Source organism: Ahaetulla prasina, chromosome 2 (assembly GCF_028640845.1).
Source record: "Ahaetulla prasina isolate Xishuangbanna chromosome 2, ASM2864084v1, whole genome shotgun sequence".
Taxonomy (NCBI): Eukaryota; Metazoa; Chordata; class Lepidosauria; order Squamata; family Colubridae; genus Ahaetulla; species Ahaetulla prasina.
In genome coordinates, this window is record NC_080540.1 from 133,662,795 (window position 1) to 133,689,459 (window position 26,665).

A 26,665-nucleotide genomic window follows, 5' to 3' on the forward strand; every position below is an offset into this window, starting at 1 on the left:
CAATGTGGGATAAGCAGAAAACAACAGCCAGGCTTCTATCAAAAGCTTAACACACCAATTCTAGCCAAAGTATTCTACCTCCCATTAGATACCAGAGTTAAATTCACGTTGTTTAGTATTACATACATACATATACATAAATAGCTTGAGCTTTGCTTATTTGAAATTGCTTTCCTCACATGCAGTTTTCTGGAAGGTATGATTTTTGTTTGGGCACATTATGTGAAGACCTAGCTATCTGAAGAACGCTTGAATGCTGAAAAAGACAGAAGGAAAGAGAAGACGACAGGCAGCAGCATGATGGATAGACTTAATTACAGTGACAATAAGTGCACCACTGGAAGACCCGGAAGATCTGGAAGAACAAGTTAGGGACAGATCATCATAACATCTATCTATGAAGTTGCTAAAAAGTTATAGTAATTAGATGACACATAATCAATCAATGATCTTTGATCAGAAGTCTTCTTCCTCACATAGTGTCTCACCAGGTGGAGCCCCTAGCTTAACTAAAAACTACTAGGACAAGGGCATTCTCAGTGGTAGCCCTGGCCCTGTGGAATTTCCTTTCCCTTTCATCTGTTTTAAGGAATATTTTGAAACAAGCACAAAAGGAGCTGATTTACAAGATACATCATAAGTATGCAATTGAATGCATACATTAAAACACAGGATTCAAACTCGTGGCGTCACGTTGGCGTCATGTGATGTTTCATGACATTTTCCCCATTCGAGGGCCGTGGGCCGCCAGTTTGCCACCCCTGCATTAGAACCACATACCAATTTGTATCAATGTTATGGCCTATTTAATATGAAGATATATTTTTCACTGTAGGGTTTTTGCTAATTTAATAATATTGGAATATTTTCATTAAAAAAGATCAGCATATCATTTTACTTAATGCACCATTATAGAAATGAAAATTTTGGCTGACCAGCTTTTCTTTGGATACTGATTAAATTTAAGATTCATGAAGCACTGAGCCTGAATTCCTAAAATACTTGAACTGGACATACCACAAAAGATTTTTTAAAAAGTGGGTGGAAAGGTCAGTAATTGGATTACTCATCCCTCCCTCTCCAATAGATAGTCCATTTCTTCTCATGTTCTTGGATAGAGCAAAACAGCAACTTCGCAACGAATGTTTAGAACCAGCTAGCACAGATAGAAACTTGTACAGAGAAAAGACCACATACAACAGAAGGAATAGTGAATGAAGGCGAATATATGTGTCCCAGGATAATGTTACAGAATCCAATCTGGGTTGGTCATTGGGACCAGAGACTTATGTCTTCCGAGCTTTCAGACTTGTGCTGGAGCCCATCCTCAGGGAACTTCTCTCTAGCAGAGTGTGTCAGAAGAAATAGTTTACTGAGTGAGAATCAAAATACTCTGTACCCACTGTGGAAAAAGGATCCTCTCAGAAGCGTAGCACCACATTTTCCTATAGCAGAGGTCCCATGCAGTAGGACCTAGTTGTGGAACATTTTCAACTAAAACACCACTTGCAGCGGGATCCTTTTGCTAAAGGAAGCATCAGTGATCAGTACAATAACTTACTGGCTTCTTACCAAGAAGAAATGGAGAATCACATGATCATTTTATATTGTTCAGAAGATGATTACTAGAGTAGCTGACATGGCTATGTTCAGTGTGGCACAGACCATTATTCCTGCTAGGACAATAGCTAACTGAACTTCATAGAAGGAGGACAGTGCAGGTACAACTGGTAACCATTGCCAATAATCCCTTTCAATTTAAGGAAACTTTCTGAAAAAAGATATTTTTTTTTTGAGGGACAATAATAACCAGTTTTTTGAGGGACTGGTTATTATAACTGGAGATGTCCAGCTTCTGCCACTGTTTTTTCAGATGAGTGTAAATGAGTGTAAATGAAGATCCTGTTATCAGAAGAAAGTTTAACAGACATTAGGACATAAATTCTCTTTGTATGCTAACAGAATATACTCAGATAGCAGATTTTACAGATCTTAAGAAAACCATTTTCCAAGTCAGAGCCACTGTATAAATGGTCTGAATATGTCACAGATCAGGGATTTTCATAAGAGTAATTGGTATATACATGAAGACTTCAATAAAAGGCATGTGAAATAGTTTGATGTGGGAGTATGTGGATAAAGACCATCTTCTAGCCTCTGCAAAAACTGGTGACAATATTGAACATTTCCATTTTAATGTGCTCAGTTGTAGGCACTGATCCAGTCCAGACTGAAGAAAGACAAGCACCTAAGGAACCAAGATACAGAGGGACCGAATCCTCTTTGTCCTGCTCCAAACACAAAGGAACATTTGTCAAATTAACATATACAGACTGTAGACATTCCAGGAAGCAAACAATAACCTCTAAAATGACTACTGGCTTAATCCACTGGCATAATTCTGGATGAAGCATGGCTCCATCAATCACTGGTAGAGGAAGAATCTGGAAGAATCCTCAGATGTCTTATCTTCTATGGGAATTGAGGATGACTCGATTATCCCAAAGGACACTGTATGGTATTTCAAGTCTCTCCTGCTATTATCAAAAAATCATGGGGTAAATGAGAAGATCAGCCATCTAAACCTTGGAAAACTGGTACTTGAAAAGCACAGCCTCAGCGTCATCAGAAAACTCTAAGGGGAAAAGGAAGTTGCTGGCTTCTCTGGAGACACTGGGGTGATCAGAAAGAATAGAACTAAGATAAAAGTAGAAGAGGGGTTCCTGTGACAACTTGTGTACCAAGGTGATTGCGGTCTTCTCTACTGTTAAGGACACAAATAAAGATGGTCTTGGCTACCGAAGTTAGAGAGAAGAGTACCCCCAAGCTAAAGATCTTCCTTCACTGAATAAAACAAGCATGCTGAACTGCACCATGCAACTGGTTCTACTGGTTCTTCCCATCAGGACAAACAGCAGAACTAGGAAGGCTTATCCCATGCTAACTGAAATCTCTGCTTGCCATTCCAATATAAGACAAGAATTAGAACTCATAAACAAATCATGACTTCATATTCCAATTTGTTAGAAGAAGAAAATAGCTGGGATCCTGGTACATGAATAACATTTTTTTAAAATGGACAGCAAGAAGAAGGAATTTCAATAAATACATACCAGCATTCATGACCATTCATATAAAGCAAGTATTTCAACTTGCTACTTTTGTTCTGACTCTGAATAACATGTAAAGACCGCCAAAGATTCTCTCTTTGCAAAATGATGTGTTAAGCCTGAAGTATTCAAATAACGAATTCATATGTGTTTGGTATTTTTATATTATTTCATTTGTATTTATTTTATTTTTATTGTTTTGTATTGAGAGCAGCACAATATTATTTATTATGATGGTGTGTGTGTGGGTGTATGTATAAATAATATTGGACGGTTATTTATATACTAATGCTTACCTGTGTCATTTAAAATCTGAGTGCTGCAACTATGTGAATCACAGAATAATGTGCTTATTTCCTTACTTACTTGGGCTAAAATGTCACTGTAATTCATGGAGCAGCTTACAAAACCCTCTCCAATAACAGTATCGCAAAGAGCACTTTAAAATGGCAAAAGAATCAACAAGACCAAGCAACACATTACAAGTGCAGTGAACTTTATGCTAAGGAATACACATACACCAATGCATACTAAAGCAGGGGACCTCCTTTTTTCCAATAATGCTTCACTCCAAACTCTTTGGAACAGTCAGGATTTAATAACTTTCTGAAAGTTAACAGAGAAGAATGTAGTCTAATCAAGGAATGGAGTGGGGATCCAGTTCCAAAGAACTGAGATTGAGAAAGCTTGCCCTACTCACCCCACCACCAATTCATGCAGATGACATTTTCTTGAAGAGATCCAAAGGCAGACCACTCTTCCAGATTTTATTGGATGGGGAGGACCCATCCAATAAGTATTTCCATCAATCGCTTCATAGTGCTAGTACAAAATAGGCATACCTAGACTGGAAAGCCGGAGAACCTTCCACAGTATCTTGGACTCCCAAAGGATCTGTGAAGACATGCTCTGTGTAAACGCCACTTTGCGCAATATCTGCTACTTCTTCTCCCAAGCCAGCACTGACTTCTGTTGCTTCAGTTGCTTCCTCTGCTGTCTGAATATGCTCATCTACTGCATCATTTTCAGCTGTAACATCTGAGTAAATTTTTCAATTATAGGTGAACTTGAATGATCATTCAGCTCCCTGCTGTTATGAAGCATGCATGACTTTAAGTATATTAATTAGTAATTCCCCTTCAGTTCCTTCAAACACTCCCTTCTGTTTTCTCCACTAAAAAGCTGTACTTAAATTAAGATACAGGAAGCATGACAGTGAGGAGATAAGAGAGGAATTCACCCATCTTATCTACTTGCTATATAACATCAGTGTATACATTCTCGATCCCTGCCCTCAGAACAACATATTGCACCCATAAACTGAAATGTATTAAAATATGACACTGTCTACTCCAAGAGGTTATAGACTCTTCCCAATTGAAAGTAGCCTTCTTCGTGAACTTAGCAGCGAACATAGAATTATTTCATCATTATATACAACCTATTTTAATTTTCCAGTTCACTGCTGACTGCCCTTATTTCTTAATTTGATTTATACACCCTATTCTATTCAAGCAAATATTTAAGGCAGCTATTTATTAACCATACTAAAAGACAGTGATAATTAGTCCTATCATAATTCACCCAGAAACAAAGGGCAAGCTGCTACCTCAGTGCAAAAGCTTTTTGGAAGGCAATGCTTAATACAATTAGCATTTTGTAAAAGTACTTTTATGCACACTTTCATCCCTGTCTTTCCAACCAGAAATCAGAAATTGTTAAAACTAGCCATTGATTATTGTTGTCTTTAAATTAAAAAAAAAAGGGGGGGGAGGAGAAATAAGACCATTTTAAACTATCCGTGTTTCTCCAAAAGTAAGACCCTGTCTTATATTTTTTTGAACCCCGAAATTAGGGCTTGGCCTTATTATTGGGGGGGGTGTCTTATTATTTTGGGGGTGCAGGAGGCAGCGAGTGTGGCCACCTCATGACTGCTGCTGTGGCAGCGCAACACAGCCGCTTGTCAGTTGTTCGCTGGGGCAACCAAAGGTGAGAATCTCCCCAGCGTTCTTGGCACTCACCCACCTCCCATCCATCCATCCATCCCCCTCGCCCACAAACTCCCGTCCAGCTCCCTTTTCCACAGCACCTGGTTCTTTATCGATGGGGATGGCATGTGGGGCAGGGAGAAGCAAGACATGTGGAGCGAGATGGGGCTCGCTCCTCTTACTGTCTCTTTTCCCCCTCTTGCCAGGGGCCAGGGAGATGCAAGATACGTGTCTTATCTGCCTTGCAGCTCTGTCACATATCTCACCGTTCGTTGTCTGCAGGAAAACACGTAGGGCAAAACCAAACTTCTCGTGAATTCGAGAAGTTTGAATGAACTCACAAGGGTTTTTTTACCCTACATGTTTGCCTGCAGACAACGGCGAGACACGCGATGGAGCTACAAGACAGGTAAGATACATCTCACGTCTCCCCAGCCCCACCTCTCCCCATCTGCCACCCCCAAATTGCACCCAATTTGGGCAGGGGCAGGAAGCCCTGCCATGCCTGGTGAGAGGGGGAGAAGAGGCAGCAAGAGGAGTGAGCCCTGTCTTGCTCCATGCGTCTCGCTTCTCCCCCACCCCCCTCGATAAAGAGCCAGGCACTGTGGAAAAGGGAGCCAGGTGGGCGCGGGCTTTGGGCATCTGGGGCTGCTTGGAGTCACCTGGTGGAGAGGTGGAGCAGGGCGTGAGTTTGCAAGAGATCGCTTCCCCTTTGCCTTTTCTCCCAGAAGCGCTCCTCGGGCGCAGCCACTTCTGCAGCAGAAGACTCATGCCTCGCGCCGGATTGCTTGGCCTCCTGCTGCAGAAGTGGCCACAATGCATGGCAAAAATGGCCACGCTTGCTGGAGGCACCAGCCAGAGCGGTACCCATGAGGCAGCTGTTCCGTGGATGGAATTGCCTGCTGTGACTGTCACTATTAGGTAAGGAGGGTGCAAGGCATGTGGGGTGCGTTGCTTGGCCTCCAGCTTCTTTTGCAGCCGCAACTGGCTGCAAAAGTGGTCATGCTTGCTGGAGGCAGCGGCCTGAGCGGCACCCGGAAATCAGCTGTGAATGGCGGCCTGAGCAGTTCAGCTGATCCAATTAAGGGGCCAAGAAGCCCTGAAGTGACCGAGGAAGGGAAGGGCTGCCTCCTGTGCTGGCCACGCCCACCCCATCACTAGGGCTTATTTTCAGGAGAGGATGTATATTTACGCCCACCCCAAAAATCAGGCTTGGCCTTGTTTTCGGGACATGTCCTATTTTCGGGAAAACATGGTATTATTTGGGAACCAGGCTTTTTTCTGAAAAGTATTATTGAATTAATGGCAGCTTTGGGTGTTGTAATAAAACTCAAGTCCTATTTAGTCACACACTTCTTGAAATATTAAAAGCAGCATGGAGAAATGTTTTTATTCCACCCACAAAGTTGAACTGCTTTTTCCACATTCGCTGAAGTGAATTCTTAGCATAATTTCTGAAATACAGAATGTCCTTTCTACAGCTTCCAGTATAAAGCCAGGTTAAGATTAACTGAAAATAGGAATTAAAGTTTTGGTTTGGCTCTTTTTACTGTTGCAGGAGTACCAAGCCTAAGGCTTAAGCACATAACAGCAAGTGCTTATGTCATCATCAGTATACAGGTAGTCTTTGACCTACAACAGATCGTTCAAGGACCATTCAAAGTTACGATGACACTGAAAAAAGTGACTTATGACTGTTTTACACTTACGACCATTGCAGCATCCTCATGGTCACATGTTCAAAATTCAGACGTTTGACAACTGGCTCATATTTATAACTATTACAGCATCCCGGGGTCATGTGATCACTTTTTGTGACCTTCTGGCAAGCAAAGCCAATGGGGAGGCCAGATTCACTTAACAACTGTGTTACTAACTTAACAACTGCACTGGTTCGTTTAACAACTGTGGCAAGAAAGATCGTAAAATGGAGCAAAACTCACTTAACAAATGTTTGACTTAGTAACAGAAACTTTGGGCTCAAATTGTGGTTATAGGTTGAGAACTACCTGTTTATCAGAATTATATCTAATATAATAGTAAGTAAAGAGGACATATGGAAATGACACTGTCCTCTCTACCCCAGCCTCTGCTTGTAGACTAAAATGTAACTGGTTTGTACAATTAATGTGTTGTGATATTAATGTAAATGCATCTTAGAATATTATAAAACAGTATCTTTTCTTGCATTTTCTAAAAGAATGAGATTTTCCTCTTCAGCTAGAAATCCCAGGGGAAATTAGAAATAAAACTGTCTTGTGGAATGAATATAATGCTAAATAATAATGTATTTGTTTTCTTAGTTGCACTAAGCTATGTTTTAGAAGCTGAGTAGGAAGAGACCTCCTACCTGACTAGCAGCGTTGTCAGTTTGATTGGGAAACCAAAACTAAAATCCTGGATGATGGTGACCACTTCCATATTGTTGCTGAGGACACTACATCAATATACCTACAAGTTGGTAGGAGCTTAACCCAACATAAAGGAGAGTTAACCGCTTTTTCCCAGAATATTTTATACCTGGCTGCTTGTTTATCTCAGGCGAAGCAGCATTGGCACTCTGAGTAGCAGCAGAGCTTGTAATGCCTTCAGCTGTACATCCAACTACTGTGATTCCTCCTAACAGACTGTCTGCTTCTGCTGAACTATTGCTATTTATGCTGCCACTCAAGGATGACTTATCCACTACCCCAGAGTCTGGTTCCTGTGATCCTTCTTCTCCTGTAGGGTAGTCAGTCTCTCGAGCCCCTGAAAGAAAATGTTACATTTGTCAGGTTGATTATCGTTATCGTCCAACAGAAGGGAATACATATAGCTCAGAGTTGAACTGTGGAGTCCTAGGTGCTCTCTGAGAGATTAACCACATTTACATGCCATCCAAAAGAAAGAAGAACAAAGCTAAGAAACAACATACCCTTTCCAGCAGCCAACACCAGATAAACAGGGATTAATACCAGACAAACTATCAAGCAGAAAACAATATTCTAATCAAGAAAATTACCAAAGAGAAAACCACTCTCCAACCAACACTTTAATTTGAACCTCAAAGTGTAGTGATAAACAACACAGATCAAGGAGCAGAGGTATAACATTCTCTGATTGAGGAGAGTACAAAACTGCGTACACTTCCGCATTTTTATTATTTAATTAATTATTAATTTGATACTACATTTTTTAATCATATCACCAATGCAAATAGATTACAATCAACTATGTTGATTGATAAGGGACGTGGTGGCTCAGGGGCTAGGATGTTGAGCTGGTTGATCAACTGCAGCTCAGCAGTTCAAATCCCTAGTGCTGCCGTGTAACATGGTGAGCTCCCGTTACTTGTCCCAGCTTCTGCCAACCTAGCAGTTTCGAAAGCACGTAAAAATGCAAGTAGAAAAAATAGAGACCACCTTTGGTGGGAAGGTAACAGTGTTCCGTGCGCCTTTGGCGTTGAGTCATGCCAGCCACATGACCACGGAGACGTCTTCGGACAGCGCTGGCTCTTCGGCTTTGAAACGGAGATGAGCACCGCCCCCTAGAGTCGGCAACAACTAGCACGTATGTGCGAGGGGAACCTTTACCTTTACCTTTATGTTATTGATGCAACTACTTCAAAGCCATTTTAAGTTTTAGAAAATTAAAATATTTTAATTAATAGGTTTTGAAAGGCCATTGTTTATAATTCCACAATTTATACAAACTCCTCACTGCTTACAATTTTACTCCTATTCCCATCACAAAAGTCACCAATGTGTATGTACTCCTATCTCAGAATGAAACTCCACCTGCCAGATAAAGTAGCATAAATAAATGAAGTACCAAATAGTATTGGTTCTTAGAAACAACTTGCTGTTTTTACCAGAACCCAAGTCTTAGAAATACAGTATTCAGAATAGATTTTGTGTTTATAAAATGTCAAGATTTTTCAAATAAATTTTACTTATTTTTCCTGAGCCACAACAGAAATAGTTGGCTTCTCTAACAGAATTTAGTGATCTAAGATTTTTGCAATTTACCAGGTTAGTTATATATTATGTAGGCACTTCTAACAGTCAAAACTATCCAAAAGAAACATTAATAGCTAATTTGCAAATGTTGTCTGAGAATGACTCTACCCTTTAGCTGAATTTAATTAAAGCCGAAGTATCCAGCTTTGTCACAACAAGTGGAAAAGAATCCTTATTAACTTAAAACAATTGTTACACTGTGTCTCTTACCTGGCACACTAGCTATACAAAGTACATGCGAATTGCAAACAATGAAACTGTCTAGGATGTTTCCTGGCTGGTTAGCATCTACAATGATAACTTTTGTAGCAGAATGGGTACTCGTACAGATCCAAACAAGGCTTGATAGTTCTTCTCGGTTTCTCAGCTCTTTTTGCTGGTCCTGTATAAGGAAAACCAAGACCAACCAATGTAAACATATAATTGTGTCACATGATGTGTTGTAAAGTGTGCAATAACAATCTCTGATTATTTTATGAGAGGGCAGTAACACCTGGTTGCCAGATACCTATTGGAAATATGCATCTGAATTAAGGAGGTATAAATAAGATGCAATAACTGGAGTTGGACACCCAATAAATTTAAATAAATAATAACATTACTGTATTGCTACTTCCATAATCCTCACCTCAAATATATACTTTCCTGAAACTACACCCCAACTCTGTGAGCCCAGGAAAAGGTACAACTTTTTTAGGGCAGTGACAATAAGTGCTTGAGTGTACTTACTAACCCTAACCCTAACCTACTTTTTGCCTTTCAATTTTGAGTAGCTGCATATTCCTAATGCGTGAATGACCCTGAGACCCTGCAATCATCACAAATACATGCCAGTTGCCAAATTTTGATCACATGACCATGGGGATGCTATGATAGACATAAGGGAGAGGATTGATTTTTTTTTCTGTGCTACTGTAATTTTGAATGGTTGCTAAACGAATGGCTGGAAGCCAAGGACTACCTTCAATAGCTTAGCAGGCAATGCAGGAAGTGTTAAATAGTTTTCAGCAGCTTGCAAATAAGGAAGTGAGATGCAAATGCCACGGTAGGTTATCAGTTCCCCTTTGAAATGTATCATCAGATGGTTGCTGAATGTGTTTGGTTGCAGAGGGTGTGGAATACTCCTTAGTTACCCAGAATGAGCAAAATCCTGGAAGCATGAGTGTATTCTGCAGACCCTGACCAGTTTTCAAAGAGGAAGATTTGACAGGGAACAATTTCCTATCTACCAGAGAGACCCAAGTTCATTTCTCCCCATATATAAAAACTTCAATGACAGGAGAAGGGAGTTAAAGAGACTGATCCCCAAATATACTTCCAACTGTAATTCACACTAACCAAAGTGATGACTTTGATTACTTCCCTCCCAATAAATCCAATTGAAGGCAATATGTTTTTATTTGTCATTAAAGGGGAAAAAATAGGGGGAGAGAAAAATATGGACCTACTCTCTAACTTCTTTTCTGGCAAGCTTTTTTGAAATAATGATTCACCTGCCTGCTATGTAAAGCAAACTGTCAGGGGCAAAGAATCAGGACCATTCGTAAGGTTGTAGCACAGCAGATTTATTCAAGCCTATATCAAGAATCTGGTCAATTAAAGTTCAACATTAAATTGACGCCGTATAAGGGTCAACGGAATTCAAGAGAGGTTGGACTTGGAGTGCTTGTGGGAATCCACAAACTGATGATGCACTTAACTCTGCCACCCAGCTCTGCATCCCTTTTCTCCTACACAAACTTTTCTCCTACACAAACACACTTCAAATTTAGGACTACGAACTCAAGTATTGTCAACTACGACACAAAGCAGAAACTATTTGAATCTACCTCTAGCATTACCTTGAGTTCTTGATCCAATCTATCCAAGCTGTTTTGAGATGCACTTCTCGGTTTGCCGCTGTCCATATCTGTAGCTGCAATATCATTGTAGAAGACACTGGCACCAACTACTGAACCACCATCCCGTGTTTTCCCTCCAGATAAGTTCGCTCCTACAGCACACCATAGCTTTAATGACAAGAGAGCTTGATAAACATTTTATCAAATTAAGCTTTATGAAATGCTTTCAAATAGCACAACCCAGTATCCTTAAGTACATCCTCCCATCCCCACATCATTTATACTCTAAGGAATAAAGGAAAATGTAATACTGATTTGATAGGAGATTGCCTGCCATACTTATTTCTGTCCATTACTGTCATGATGTTTCAGTCTGCTCTCTTGATCCCGACTCAGATCACGCACATGTTTAATGGACTTCCGTACCCAACCTGACACATAACAAATCAGCTCACCCCTCACAAGTTATCCAACAATCTCCCAGCTATTTTGGCATTTGTTTACAGTATATGAGAGGAGACAAAGAAAACAAAAACTCATCTACCTTCATGGAGGTATCCTTTTCATCAAGTGGTCTCAGATAAACAGGCACAGGCAAATTCCTCATCCTGCTGTCACCCTGAGCACCACCATTTATAATCTAAAGAATGAAAGAAAAGGTAACACTGATTTTGATATGAGGGTGCAAGCCAACAGTGAGTTAATTGTTTCTATCATCCAGGAAGACAGGAATTCTGACTGCATTTCTTCCTATCAAGACTGTTGAAACACGAAGGAAGAGAGGTTGACCCAGGAAGAGTTTTCTGCTACAAATATGAAAGTCCATTCCTGACCAATTACTGTAGCTTAAGTTTGGAAGCTTCCATCTCAGAAAAGCAGAAACAACTCAGTGACCAATTCCCATTCTCTATCTGGTGTGAACAGGCATTCTGAAGAGAAATATGCATAAATTAATTAAAATCTTGGTAAATGAAAGAAGACTTGCAGTACTCTTTTTTCCAAAGGTCTTCACACTGAGATAGAGGGGCCAAACTGTAGCATTTGCTGAAAATACTTGATATAATCCACAAATATATTTAACATCCCTTAGTGATGTTACAAACAACTATTCTACTTTACTACTCTAATAGTTTCAATGTCTTACTGTCTGATATAACTTCCAGAAGAAGCCCTTATCATCCTTAGTTCTTAGTGACACAAATGGAGACTTGGATAAGGCCACGAGGGAAGATTATTGTAAGCTACCAAATAGCAGCATGTAATATAAGGTAGATTAATATGTGACTCGTTTTAGAAAATTCTTCAGGTATAGGTAATTGTGGTCTTAACTCATCTGAATTATAGTGAAACGATATACATAGTACCCATGGGATTCAAAGCCTAGGTTAAGGACAAGCATGTTCAAGCTGAAGGAAATCTTTGAGGACCATCTAGGAATTATTCTGTGCTTGCTGAATTCTAATGAAGCATTTTCAATAACCTCGTTAATATATTTAGCATATTCTAATGTTATGAGGATATGATTTTCAAATGCCAAATAGCTAGGCACAAGTATTTTGAATCTCAGCAGACCCTAGGCGCCAGATGATTCATGAGTCTTTTTCCCCCACGTGAAATATCTCTGACAGATTCTTTAGCCCATAGGAATCTTCTAAAAATACAGTCATTCATTTAGCTCTGAGCATCAGAAGTGTTCAAAGTATATACAGGCCTCTTTGATCTCTGTTGAATACTTTGAGGGAAATATATGAGTCTTGTGATTTGCTGGCCTGTAATGAAATTAGGTTTTGACAGCTAAAGCATCTCTAGGAAATCAGGAGTGGTTGAGCAGTTAAAAGTTTAATTTCCTAGGTAAATTATTAATGGATTTGGAAACTTAGTGATGACCTTGAGCCATTTATTGATGTACAAGGAATTACTAGAAATATTGCCTCTGCCTACCCAATACCCATTACTACCATGAGTCCTGTTCCATACTGGAAGCAGTAATACGTGGGAGACTTTTGTAAAGGAAGTTTTGGGGGAAGATAGCACAATTTAAACCTTAAAACAAAGTTTTGTCCTTACCCATTCTCACTGCCAGAGGCTACTGTAATAGAGGATGAAATGCCTGTAGAAAATTGCCCGCAGAAACAATGTGGCTTAACTACTATAGCAGAGATATCAGTCTCTCAATAAACTGAATCAGACAAAACTGATGCACTTGCATTGTTCAAGTGAGACTTTCAAAGACGTTCAAATTTATTTATAGGAAATGTTCATCCATTCTCACAAACATAAAAGTTTATGGGCATTTTCCTTTTGTTAGCTTTTAAATCAGAACATAAAGAGCTTTAGCTCCCAAACCCCTCTGCCTAATTCTTTCTAATTAGGTGTACATCATGATGGACAAAAAAGACCAGTGTTTCTAAATAATCCATCCCACTGTATTGAAAAATAAAAATAGTTACAACTACTTGTGTACAACTATCCAAGTTAAATCAAGTTATTTTCCAAAGCGTCAAACCACACCCAAGCCATAAGACTACAATAACATTCCTAATTAGATTTTTAATAGCAATCAAAGTCTCTTCTCAAGATTTCCCCTTTCTGGAGGAAGTATGCTGAAATTACAATGGAAATGTTGTGACAGAATCATTGTCCTAATCCCGTCACCTCTGAAGCAACAAGAATTCCAAACAAGACAAAAGAAGTGATAACCACAACAGTAGCCAACATCAGACTAAGCAGACTAGGCCAACAGTCTGCATATTCACCTCTTTTTGTTTTGACCTCCTTTCATATTTCTATAATATCTATCACGTTAGCCTTCTTTCACAAGGCAGCAATAAAGTGCTATTACTCAATGCAGGAGTTGGCAGAAAAAGACGATACCTTTAAATAATAACTGCACTTTGAATATCTAATCTGTCTAGCAATAAAGAAAAATGGGTGTTCTGGCCACATTGATAACCTAGAGGGAAGGAGGATAGAGGTTAGTGGGAAATATTTCCTTCAGTGCCAAGCAACTGGCAGCACAAGATCCATGCATCATATGCTCTCAGTTTCCTGGTGCCACAGAATCATCACTCCTTGGACAGAAGAAAGAGCCCCAAGGGAAGCAAGCTACAGAGCTACTTTGAAATAGATCAGCTGTCAGCTTTGGAAGCCATTCTAGGCCGAAGGCTTCCACACGCTGCCACTTTCTCTGGTGTGGGAAAGTAGTACAGGGACTATTAGACATAACATTTTTCTGCCGGTCAAGGTCAGGCTGGGCTCACATCTGGAGGAGGAGTGGCCGGAGTGATGTTTCGACATGGGACGGTTGGGGATTGGAACATGTGACCGGCAGAGGGGTCATGAGGATGGAGATTTTGGAGTTTGTATTACTGAGGGAGGAACCCAAATCTCCAGTTTCGGTTTTCATCCAACTGTGCCAGTTTACCTATGCTAGTAAAAGAACTTTGAAAGATGTTGGCTTTGGAATCTTTTCTGCAGGAGAGGTTTTCCGGAACGCTGACATCAGCATCTCTATGGTACAGTTACCCACTCCACTTTGCTACAGAAGTGCTACAGTTACTAAGTGGCAGCAGGGAAAGATTTCTACAGTTGTTCAGCAGTATTCCAGAAGACTGTTGGACATGAATTAAGATCTTCATGGCCAAAATGTTGCAGAGAATAGTAATCTTCACATCAGATCTTCCAGCTAATTACAGCCCACTGACCTCCAAAGGCTCCTAAGAATAACAGCCTAGGCCAGGGCTGTCAAACTCCCAGCCCACGGGCCCGATGCGTCACACGCTGTCCATGCCCATGGCCAATTTGGCGAAGGGGGAGAAAGTCCCAATACATCACATGACACTGTGATGACATGTGTTTGGCATCCCTGGCCTAGGCTATCCTGTGTTGCAGTAAAAGGAAACAATTCTTTCAGGCAGGCAGGCAGGCAGACAAGAGGAGAAGAGTGCTGTCTTGCAATGACATGTCTTCAATAGACAATTAATGGGGCATTTTCCCATGACAGTATCCACAAGGAACTTAGCTTCTACTTGATTTTTTCAAGGCATTACCATATTTTTCGGTGTATAAGACACACCGGAGTATAAGACGCACCTTAATTTGGGGGGAGAAAACAAGAAAAAAAGAATTCTACCTCTGCCTACCAGAATAAGGTGGCGCTGCTTTACGCTGCCTTCCTCCTCCTCCTCCTCCTGCAAGCAAGAGGTGTCTCAGAGACTCGCCTGGGAAAGAGGGTGTCGATTACTGAGAAGTTCTTTTCTGGAAAACTTATGGGGGGTGCTCCTGTGATCCACAGGGACTACTCGCTTTCCCCGAAGAGACCCCTCGCATGCTGTGCAGGGAGAGTCGGGGCACAGCCTGAGGAACAAGCCTCTTCGGGACGGTCTGGGGGTGAGGGAATCTGCCCGGCAGCTTCAGTGAACAAGGCAGGCCACACAGTTCGCAGCTGGTTCCCCCTCTGGCCGCCCAGCGGGCAGCTCAGGGCAGTGAGCTTCAACTCAGTGACTTCACTCCCCAGCAATGTGAGGAGCCGCCGCCACCGCCTAAGCCCTCTCCATACCTGGGAGCCCCTAAAGCAAAACATCCCTCTTTTCCAGCACCGCTGACCGTTGGCCCGAAGCAATTAGCAGAGCTGCATTTCAGGCGCAGCCTGAGGAAAGTGCTTTGCATGGTGTAGCAGGGAATGGTGGTGGGGGGGTTGATCTGTCGTTTGAGGGGGAAGCTGCACATGCATAAAATCTCCACTGTCAAGCAGGTCTCGGAGGACATGGCTGACTACTTCTACAAGAGAAACGGGGGAGGACCCAGGCTGACAGGTGGGGGAGGCACCTTCCTCCTGGACGACGCCGGCTTTGGCTCTTTCTTCAGTGAAAGCCTCTGCAAGGACTGCATGGCGGAGAAGTACCAGGTGCTGTGGCTGAAGAGCCAGCTTAACGAGTACTACAAAGCCATCTGCAACCTCCTCAAAACAGCTTGATGGTGGAGATCTTATCCAGGGCAGCCTCGGGGTGTGGGGGGCAGAGGGCCAAAGCATCAACATCCCCAGCTCCTCCGCCTCTCCTCCTCCAAAAACCGACCATTGCACGTGCAGTTAACACGTGCGGCTTCCCCCTCCCCTTCAAACGACCGACAACCCCCCCATCCCCATTCCCTGCTACACTATGCAAAGCGCTTTCCTCCCCGAATCCAAAACATGTGGCTGGCGCTGTCACCTGAAAAGGCTTTCCTCGCTGGTTCACCAAAGCACATTGGAGGGAAACAGGCTGCCACCTGAAACGCAGCTCTGTGAATTGCATCGGGCCAACGGGCAGCGGTGCTGGAAAGGAAGGACGTTTTGCTTTAGGGACTTCCAGATATGGAGAGGGCTTAGACGGTGGCAGCAGCTCCTCACATTGCTGGGGAGTGAAGTCACTGGGGCCATTGTCTGCCTTGAGCTGCCCGCTGGGTGGCCAGAGGGGGAAGCAGCTGTGAACCGTGGGACCCACCTTGTTCGCCAAAGCCGTTGGGCAAATTCCCCCACCCCCAGACTGTCCCAAAGAGGCTTGTTCCTCAGGCTGTGCCCCGACCCAGATCCCTTCCATCTGGAACTGCCCGAAAATGTGAAACGCAGAGGTCGAAAATGTCCAAAGGGTGGGGACTGGTGGGTGGGTGGGGCTACATTCGAAGTATATGACGCACCTAGATTTTCACCCTCTTTTGTGTGGTAAAAAGGTGCGTCTTATACACCAAAAAATATGGTAGATTGTCATTTCTTTATAACAACCAGAATAGGTTCCATTTGTTTTCTCACTTTGAAAAGATTAGACTCTTTTGTTTGTAGGCTGAGTAACATTTTAAACCAAAGAGCCCAAAGATTTAAAATAATGAGATGACCTTAAGATAACTAAACTAAGTAACAGCAAGTTCAAGCAGTGTGAGAAAAAGAATTAAAGAAACAGAACTCTGTCTATAAGAAGGCAGAAATAGAAATAAAGATACAATCTGCAGCCAACTCTATTGCATGTCTCCTAATGTCTCAAAGGTTCTTCAACTGAAGAAGCTTCTTGGATGAGAGGCAAAATGTCTTCAAAGAAAAACCAGAAAGTCCAGTTGCCTCTTGAAAAAGCACCTTTGGGATAACCATGACCTGTATTACTGAGAATCTCCATAGACGTCTCCTAATGATACACATTTTCTTTATTTTACATTAAGGCATACCTGGCATTCTATAGATAGATACACACAACCACATCTCATTTTTGATGGATTTGACACAATACAAAAATATTAAACTCTCAGGCATATGAAAGTTAATTGATACTTTTATTTTAAAATAAAAAGACTGAGGGTTAGATACTGGTTCAGTACTATTATTTTTTTTAAAAAAAAAATCTTTCACATCCCTATCTAGAGATAGAGAGAATGGGAGAGAGATCTACAGTTCTCAAGATATATGACATACACAAGTTGCAGGGATGTTTTCCATTTTTCAAAGTGCAGTAACAATGTTCCATTACAAAAAAACCCCAAATAATAGGCCACCCCATTCTTCTTACAGTTTAATATCTTACTGATTTTGTTCTGAACAGCATTATGCTTAAAACAGAAATGCTGCCTTTTCATACAAAGGCTTTAAAAACCTAACTCCCTTCATTAAAATATTCAGGGATTTCATGTAAGAAATGCACAAGATTACTACTCCACAATAATACGCTATTATGCATTTTAGTAAAAATTTGTAGTTCATAACCAATCATTTAGCATCCATTCTTAACTAACCATTTAGCAGTAAAGTAGCACTGTTTTCCCATTTACGCCCTGTGGTACATTGCAACTTGCAAAAGAAGCCTTCCCAGGATTTTCCTTGCTGCAGGAGGCAAGAGGCTTAAAAAGCCCTTTCAGTCCTAGTACAGTACCAGAAGTAGGAGGAAAGTGGTAAATATTCCCAGCCAAACCCAACTCTTGCAACTTAATGAGATTTTCTTTTTCATTTTTGCCAATACTTAAAAACCTCCATTACCCCTTCAAACTGGTTGTTAATTTTTCATGGCTATTAGTTTTATATAATCATTTGTTTCAGTTCATAGCTATATTTTATTTAATGGGTGTGTCCGCATAGTGACATAACATGTAGCCCTAAATCCTCAAACTATTGTTTTTTTCCATCTTTGATTTATAAGCAGAAATGCTTTCAGTGATCCCCTTATGGAACAATAATACCTAAACAGATAATAGCAAAGTTGAGTTTACCTCTCCTGTGCTAGGTAGTTAATATCTAACACCAATACCTGTTTGTATTTCTGAGGAAGACTCCAACCAAAAGCTTGCACTCGGCCATCTTCTTTCTGAACATGAGCTTTCACTTGGCGATACTGTTCTCTTTTTTGCTCTCTTCGTGAGGCCATACTGGCCTCAGACCTAGACCAAAGGAAACACTTTTTTAAAAAAATCCAAATAATTCTATTCCCTTCCATATTGTTAAAAATAGCATTTCAGATATCCAGATTTAGTGAATGCAAAAGCAGGTATTCTTTAAAGTTACTATATTTACCCAAATAGTACTCCTGAATTTAATATAATCCTCCCCTAAAACAGATTATAAAAAAGAAAATAATAATTTGTCTCAATTATTGTATTATCAATGAATCTAAAATATCCCCATTTTACACTAAATCACTTGAGGAAAAAAATTAAGACATGTATTGTTGTAAATATAATAATATTTAAATAACACCGGGTTGAATTTTTTATTTGAATAAAAGTATCCTCAACTGATTTGTAGGAAACTTATAGACAGTTTTATGCTCTTAATTTATTTTACAAAGTTGCATTTTAATATTTAGGTATTTTTCAAGTTACCTAAATTGGTATGAAATACACACAAAAAAGATATTTCTGACATGGCATGTTGTTAACTATTATGGGTATGCTATAATTTGGAAGACTGATATTCTCTCCTAAGTAGGATTGCCCCTCTTCTGTTTTATCTCATATTTCGACATCCACAGTATGATTGGAAGCAGGAAATGATGACAGCCAGTATATCCCTTAGCAACGTCTAAGAATTTAGACTTGATCTGATAGAACTTGTCAACAACGATTTAGTTTTCTGTTCCTTAAAGAACAGTTGTACGACGCCCAGTCCCCAAAATTACTTTTCCAAAAATTACTATCAACTGTTACATGCTACATGACAGAAAGGGAAAAATCTAAATAGTGGTAACTGTATTGCATTAATTTTAATTAATATTACATTTAATTTGAGCCTCAGATTAAAATTTGGTCTTGGGTGCCATTCATTTAACCAGGGGTGAAATGCTCCCGGTTAGGACCGGATTGCCCGATCCAATAGCAATAGCGGCGGGTGGTTCGGTGAACCGGTAGCAAAAATCCCTGCCCCCCATTCCCAGCTGAGCCACACGATCAGCAGAGGTGTGTTTTTTTTAACTTTTAAAAGCATTTTTCCTTTGGCCGAAAAAATCCTTTAAAAGTAAAAAATAAAAAAAAAAGCCTCTGATGATCGCGCGGCTCAGCTGGGATAATCAGAGCTTTTTAAAAACATTTTCGGCCAAAGAGGTTGTAGAAAAAATGCTTTTAAAAGGCTCCTCTCACGATCCCAGCTGAGTTGTCTGATCGTCAGAGGCTTTTCTTTTCTTTTAAAAGCATTTTTTTTTGCCTTTAAAAGAAAAAAAGCCTCTGACGATCAGGCAATTCAGCTGGGATAATCAAACTTTTAAAAGCAGTTTTAAAAGCATTTTTTCTACAATCTTTTCGGCTGAAGGGGTTGTAGAAAAAATGCTTTTAAAAGTAAAAAAAAAAGTTGGCCACACCCACCCAATCATATTACCTTCCCAAGCCACACCCACAGAACCAGTAGTAACAAATTTTACATTTCACTACTGATTTTAACTAATATTAAATTTAATTTCAGTCCCACATGAAAATTTGATCTTGGTGCCATTCATTTATTTTAACTAATACTACATTTAATTTCAGTCCCAGATTAAAATTTGGTCTTGATGCCATTCATTTCTTTGCTGTAACCTAGCTTACATTTTTGAGAACAGCCTGCAGCACACCATTTGAGTACCACAGAAGGCTTGAAAAAAATCTACCTCTGATCAACCTAAAGCTTATATTATTGAAGAAACATTTCAAAACTATATAAAAGTTTTAATTAGTATAGAGTCAGAGATAGGTTTCCAGAAACATATTGTCCCAATACTCTTCTGTATGTCCATGAACCCTCTACTCTTTTTTCAAAGTATTGTGCATGATCTGTCTTGCCCGACTTACCCCCATGATATGTTGGGGTACATGCAGTGGTGAAATCTGAACCGATTTACTATCCGTTTGCTGGTGGCGCCTGCCCGCTGCGTGCATGCATGCACAGTGCACACTATGTACCAAATGCAAGGTGCGCACACAGTGCATGCCAAAAGGAGGCATGGGGTAAGTAGAACAGCGTGGGGGGGGGAGTGATCAGTTGTGGCACGCAATCTTTTTTTTTTTTACTTTTAAAAGCATTTTTTACAACCTATTCAGCTGAATAGGTTGTAAAAAATGCTTTTAAAAGTTAAAAAAGGCTCTGAAGATAGTGTGGCTCAGCTGTGATCGTCAGAGCCTTTTTTTTACCTTTTAAAAGCAGTTTTTAAAAGAAGCAGGAAACAGGGAAGCGGACGACCAGGCATTGGGTGGGCAGGGCAGGGCAGGGGGGCCAGGGATTTTTGCTACCGCCTATTGTCATCGCTACCGGATCGGCCGATCCGAACCGGGAGCATTTCACCCCTGAGCACACAGGAAGTTGATGGTCTCTTAAAAACTTTCTGTGTGCTCCAATGAAATCACTGAGATTCCATTAGGTAAGAAAGCTGGAAGGAAGATAGAAATTTAACATGTACATTTCAAGTTTGCAGAGAACTACTGGGCAGTTTCTGAAAATTAAAGAAAGGTTTAACTTGTTTTCTGCAAATGTTTCAACAAAGGAATGTGATGGAGGAGGAGGAGCCATATCCCTCTCCACCATAAATTACACCTACAAGTATCTGTCACAATTCATGCAAACACAAATGATATTGTTCTTACAGAGGCTGAGTTATTTATGCCTGTATTGCACTTTCCCATTTACTATATAAAAGATAACGCTTTGGGTGCTTGTGATCTCCTTTTCACAAAACTGCTGTCTGTGCAAATGATATGCAAACTAGACGCTATACATAGAAGCAGTGTTCAAAAGACAAAAGAAAGAAGTTAAAATGATTTGGAGGATTTTTTTAGTATGTTATGCTAGACTCAAGTATGATAACGAAGGTTATACTTTAGCAATGCTGAGTGAATGCCATAGACTAAATTATATAACTTTAGACATATAATTGTTGACTACATTCTTTGGGCTTATGCAATACTCAGAACAATATTCAGAACACTTATCAATAGAAATGCTGGTGGCAAGTGAAGTACATATATAATCACACACAATTTTTTTAAAAAGGTCTTATATAAATGTGACTTTACAATAGAATTCCTAGAAATTAGCAATCTAGTTTTTTCCATCATAAAGAATTTTATTATTTTACATGACCACAGAAAGAAGATGCTTCCTGTCAACTGAAACATAGAGAAAAGTCTCTCTCCATCAATCGATTGCGCAACCAGACTGGAAAAATATGTTCTTTATGGTAGCTCATCTTGAGTTCTTTTATGTTTTGAAAAGCCACCATTACCACTGTTTTGAATTATGGTTGCAAATTTGTAAGAAACATAGCCTCTGAGGGACTTAAAGGACTATAATCCTTTAAGAGAAGACTCCCAGTGTTACATTCTCGGCCAGGTGAAATTTCAAGACGTAGCTTGAATTGCAATAATCCAGTCTAGAGATAATAAGACATATATCACCACATCTAGATTTGACCTCAAGAAGACACACAACTCGTGCAACAAGATCAAGCTGGGCAGAAGCACTGACACCACCTCTGCACTCAACACAAATATGAGTGCAAAGTCCAATCATCAGAAATATATTGATATAATTGGTAAGTTTTTTACTCTGTAAAGAAAACAGAACTTACTCTTCACTGAGGAAATCAAAAGCTTTTGATTTGTCACTTGGTAGCTGAGATAAAGTGCTGCTTCTTTTCTTGACTGAAGGAGTAATGTGTGAGGTTGGTGCATTGTACTTAACATTAACTGGTGGTTCTGGTTTCTTAGCAGTGTTGCCGGATGAACTGAATAATCTGCTAAAACTGGAAAGAAAAAAAGGAAAGGCACTTGAATACATAGGTACAGACAGCCTCTTGATCGTTGGAGTTTTACATGTGCATGCACATTGAACACAGTGCCTTCCACAAAGCAGGGCAGAAAAGAAGAGCCATTCACTGCTCAATACAGCCACACCGTTAGAAGATAGCTATAAAGCTCATCAGAATTAACCCATATGCTTTCAAGTCAAAAATGTTTTGAAGATAGCTAAAGGCCAGCAAAATATCTAAAACTGTGGTTCTAAAAGAAGGAATGGCTTTCTCTAGGGAAAGATGATGCCACACATCACAAAAAGATAATGCCACATATCAAGTATGACAAGACTCTGGTCCCTGATAATTAAGGTAGTACTCAGATTATGACCATTTGAATGTCTGACAGCACTGGAAAAAATTGACTTATAATGGATCCTTGCGCTTATAAGGATTGCAAGCTCCCTGTAGTCATGTGATCAAAACTTGGGTGCTTGGCAACTGGCCCACATTTATGATAGTTGAAATGTCTCGCAGTCATGTTCTCCTGCCCTGAGCAAACTGCTTTAGCCTCAATCCTTCCCACCTATCTCCCCTATCTGGAATCTCTGCCCTTTGGCTGCTGCACACAGCATAGCTAAGATGAAGAGGCCATTTTCTAGTATGATAGCCTTGGTTGATTATTAAGATAACAAGGGGAAGACCAGCTCTGTATCCCAAGAGTGGCAGAGTGCTGACTTGCAGTTCTTCACAGCATAGCTTCTTCTTGGTGGCACATGCACTTCAGAATGCTCTCAACCTATGAAATTCATGACCTACCCACTGTTACATCTTTTAGGTTCCTATTGAAGATTGTTCCCTTCACCCATTTCCTCTTGTTTCTTTCCCCTACTTTTTAAATAAATATGATTTTCATCTCTTTTTTAATAACACTGGCTATCCAAAAGAAGTCCAATTAAACTAAAATCAGGGGGTATATACCCAAACATACTGGATTATCCTGTTCATAAATCAGTCTCGGTAGTAGGGATTTACAATCTCTGTATATCAGTCCAATATCAAAGCAGAAGGTAAGAACAGACAACATGAGCAGCAATAAAAGTATTATGAAGACACAAACCTGCAGGATTCTGAATCTTTAGCAGCTGAGCCCTGCAATTTTGCCAGTTCCTAACATTTTCATTAACCAAATAATCCTAAATTATTCCTCACAAAAATAAAATAAAAACTCTGAGGACACAGGACAGTCATGCAATCTCTCGTGTACAATTTTAGTAATTATAGCTTTAGTATTAAACAGAGCAAAAAGCAAAACTCTGAACTCCCCTCAAACAGATTTGGTGAACTGAAATCAGTAGGTATACAAACAACATGGTTTTAAACTGCCACAATTAGAGAAAGACAATTATGTTTGGCTGCTAAGTGCATAATAAATGTTTCAGGATGCAGCTTACAATATAATTCAGCTTTAACATCTTACCTGTCTGGCATACTAGACAACAAAAGAAAATAATAGTTAATTAAAAGTCCCTAATTGAGTAATAATATTATTTTTAATAAATACAAGTATCTCAATACTTACAACTGCCAAAGACTCGATCTCTTCTTCTCCTGCATAGCTGGATTTTCTCTTGATGCCCTAAAGAAAATAAATAAAAAGCCCAGATTATAACAGCTCTCACATCTGAGCATTTCATACGATTGGAAACATGTTGGCATTTTATAAGTAAATCCACAATAACAGTTTTCCAAATTCTGAAACAGAATTTGAGAGTTAGACTAAAAAAACACCACAGCTGTACAGCTGTACATGAGGATGACATTATTTAAGAAAATCAGCGATTGTGCACTGCTATATCCCCTCTTAAATTCAATTGTATCTCCTATAAAAATAAAAGTAATTGCAACCATTCAATACAATAACTAATTCGCAACAATAACAAATAATCACCTGTACAGGTTAAAAGTATACCTACTACATGAGAGCAAAATGAATTTTTTCTGCTGCAATATGTAACTGAAGATTTTTCTCATGCAGAATAATTCAATCTAATCATAAAAATGAATTATTTTGTTTTCTATAAAAACTAACTACAAAACAGTAATCTATCAGGCCACTAGATGGCAACAAAATAGAGATGATGAATATAGTTTACCTTAAATAGAAGTTTTTTAAAAATTCGCTCAAACTAATTGGTGAAAGCCAATCTGGTGTAGGGTTAAGGCAGGGATGTCAAACTCACATCATCACAGCGGCGTCATGTGATGTATTGGGGCTTCCCCCCCCCCTTTCGCTAAGCTGGATGTGGCCAAGGCTGTGGCCGTGGCTGTGGCCAGATCTGGTCCGTGGGCCAGGAGTTTGACAGCCCTGGTTGACAGCATCAGGCTACAAACTTGGAGATCATGAGCTCTAGTTCTGCCTTATGCACAAAGCTGGGCCGGCAGTCCCTCTCATCCCTAAGAACCAAACTTCTAAAATCTTACCAAAAAACCACAAGGGCTTATCCAGGCAGTCACCAAGAATCAACACTGACTTGAAGACAGTATTCATATACAACTGCTCACAACTGTTCACACTTTTTAAAAAAAATACATGCTCAGAAAGGAGCTGAGAAAGGCCAAATAGAGCTGGTGGAAAGGCATCCCAGCACGCCTACTGCTAAAAATGGATGGTCTTATATATTTAGTAAGTGGGACAGATGTTTAATCCACATATTTATCATAGAATCATGGAAACAGAAGGGCATTTAGGTCACCAAATCCATCCCTTGCTCAGTGCAGAAATTTAAATTAAGACCTCATAGATAGATCTCTGCATAGCCTTCACTTGAGCACATTCAGTGAAGAGGAACCACCACCTCTCTTGAGTTGTTTATCATTCAAGTTTTTTCCTAAATTAATCTGAAAACCTATGAATTACACACACACGGCCAGCAACAAATGATCTATGCTCTGAAAATTATAATGCATGTTCAGCACTATGCAACAAGACCAAAGCCAGCCAAATGTACAACAGGACCTAGAGAGGTTTACAGTCTACTATTTAACTGCCTCCATGTCAAGTTCGTTTACATCAGAAGCACAGCTGTAATCAGTAATCTATTCCTAGAGCGATCATGTCATCTGTTTTACTGCAATTAGAATACCAACTTGGCCAGTTTTAAATCTGAAACAGATTTCATTCAGAAATAGCAACCTGGCATAGGTCAATTTTCTATGAATGGCATGCTGCTTCTCAGTGGTATCCCTCCCAAGAAACAGCTGTTGGATCATTTTATCTGTTGTCTTGCAACAAGTTTCCACATGCCAATTTTTATTGTTTGATGCTTTTTAATTCATTTTCTTAAAACCTTAACAAAAAATAATCTTGTCCACTTACCTACAAAAATTAATTAATCTTAAACTAGTTTATATCTATAAAAGCACCACAAAAACATGTCATAATAATTCTGTTAACCTTTAACAGTGCTACTGTTTTTTTAAATAAATTACTTTTGTGAAATGTTTATGTAAAAAAACTGATACAGTAAAGAATTCCTTTAAGAAAGAAGCATTTTTCTCATGCATAGTAAACAAAATGTATATGACTTGTTTAATCTATCTACAATATTACCAAAAATTGCACCTGCCTTATCATCTCAGTCCATCGCACTGCTTCTTGAAGCTCCATTAGCCTTTCTTTGTACTGATTTCGTTCCATGAGAACCCGGGCCATCTCAACACGTGTGAATCGTTTTCTCTGAGCAGTAGGAATATCACTCTGCAGTTGAAAAGATACCAAGCATGCTTAACCAAGTAGACTGGGAAGCACAAAAGCCTATCATATACAGTTTTTACAGTTCAGGTAGTCTTCAATTTACAACCACAACTTAAAGTCCCAAATTTTGGTTGCTAAGCAAGACAGTTGTTAAGTGAGTTTTGTCCCATTTTACAACCTTTCTTGCCACAGCTTTAAGTGAATCTGACTTCCCTATTGACTTTTGCTTGTCAGAGGTTCGCAAAAAGTGATCATACAGTATGACTCAGGACACTGCATCCATCATAAATACATATCAGTTGTCAAGCATCCAAATTTTGATTATGTAACCATGGGGATGCTGCAATAGTTGTTAAGTATCAAAAACAGTCATAAGTCATGTCGTGTCCCACTCCTCCGCTGACGGCTGGGTCAGGGAAATCCGAATCAGGCTTGCCTCTGCAGCTCTGCCCAAAGTCCTAGCAAAGTCCTCAGAGCAGGCAGGAGACCAGTAAGTGACTTCAGCAAGATAAGTTCGACTTTTGCCTGACTCAGAGACTGCCAGAAAGTAGATCCTTTATATAGGCCATGGGGTGTGGCTCCATGACTCAGCACTCATTAAAGCCTGCCCCTCCCTTCCTTCTGTTGCCTCCGCCTATCCAGCCTTCTGATGCGAGGGTCACTCCAATCAGCTGTTCTTGGGAGTAAACCCTCCTCAGGCTCACATGCTGTGGAGGAGGGGGAGGGGTCTAGCTGCTCCGTTTGCCTGGGCATGGAGTCAGGGC

The 26,665-nt window shown here is 40.1% G+C and overlaps 1 protein-coding gene across 5 annotated transcripts in view; it reads right to left on the minus strand.

The window, feature by feature from the left end:
- The window catches only part of SPAG9 (sperm associated antigen 9), a 101,961-nt gene that overhangs the window by 26,105 nt on the left and 49,191 nt on the right, over positions 1–26,665 (minus strand). For all 5 annotated transcript variants that reach the window (XM_058172866.1, XM_058172867.1, XM_058172865.1 and 2 more), the window contains 9 exons: positions 25,774–25,904; positions 23,727–23,783; positions 21,983–22,156; positions 18,203–18,332; positions 11,482–11,577; positions 10,938–11,105; positions 9,307–9,478; positions 7,619–7,846; positions 3,953–4,148 (listed from right to left, as the gene is read on the minus strand). In XM_058172866.1, coding sequence (XP_058028849.1) covers positions 3,953–4,148; positions 7,619–7,846; positions 9,307–9,478; positions 10,938–11,105; positions 11,482–11,577; positions 18,203–18,332; positions 21,983–22,156; positions 23,727–23,783; positions 25,774–25,904 — 1,352 coding nt within the window. The remainder of the gene's footprint in view (positions 1–3,952; positions 4,149–7,618; positions 7,847–9,306; positions 9,479–10,937; positions 11,106–11,481; positions 11,578–18,202; positions 18,333–21,982; positions 22,157–23,726; positions 23,784–25,773; positions 25,905–26,665) is intronic.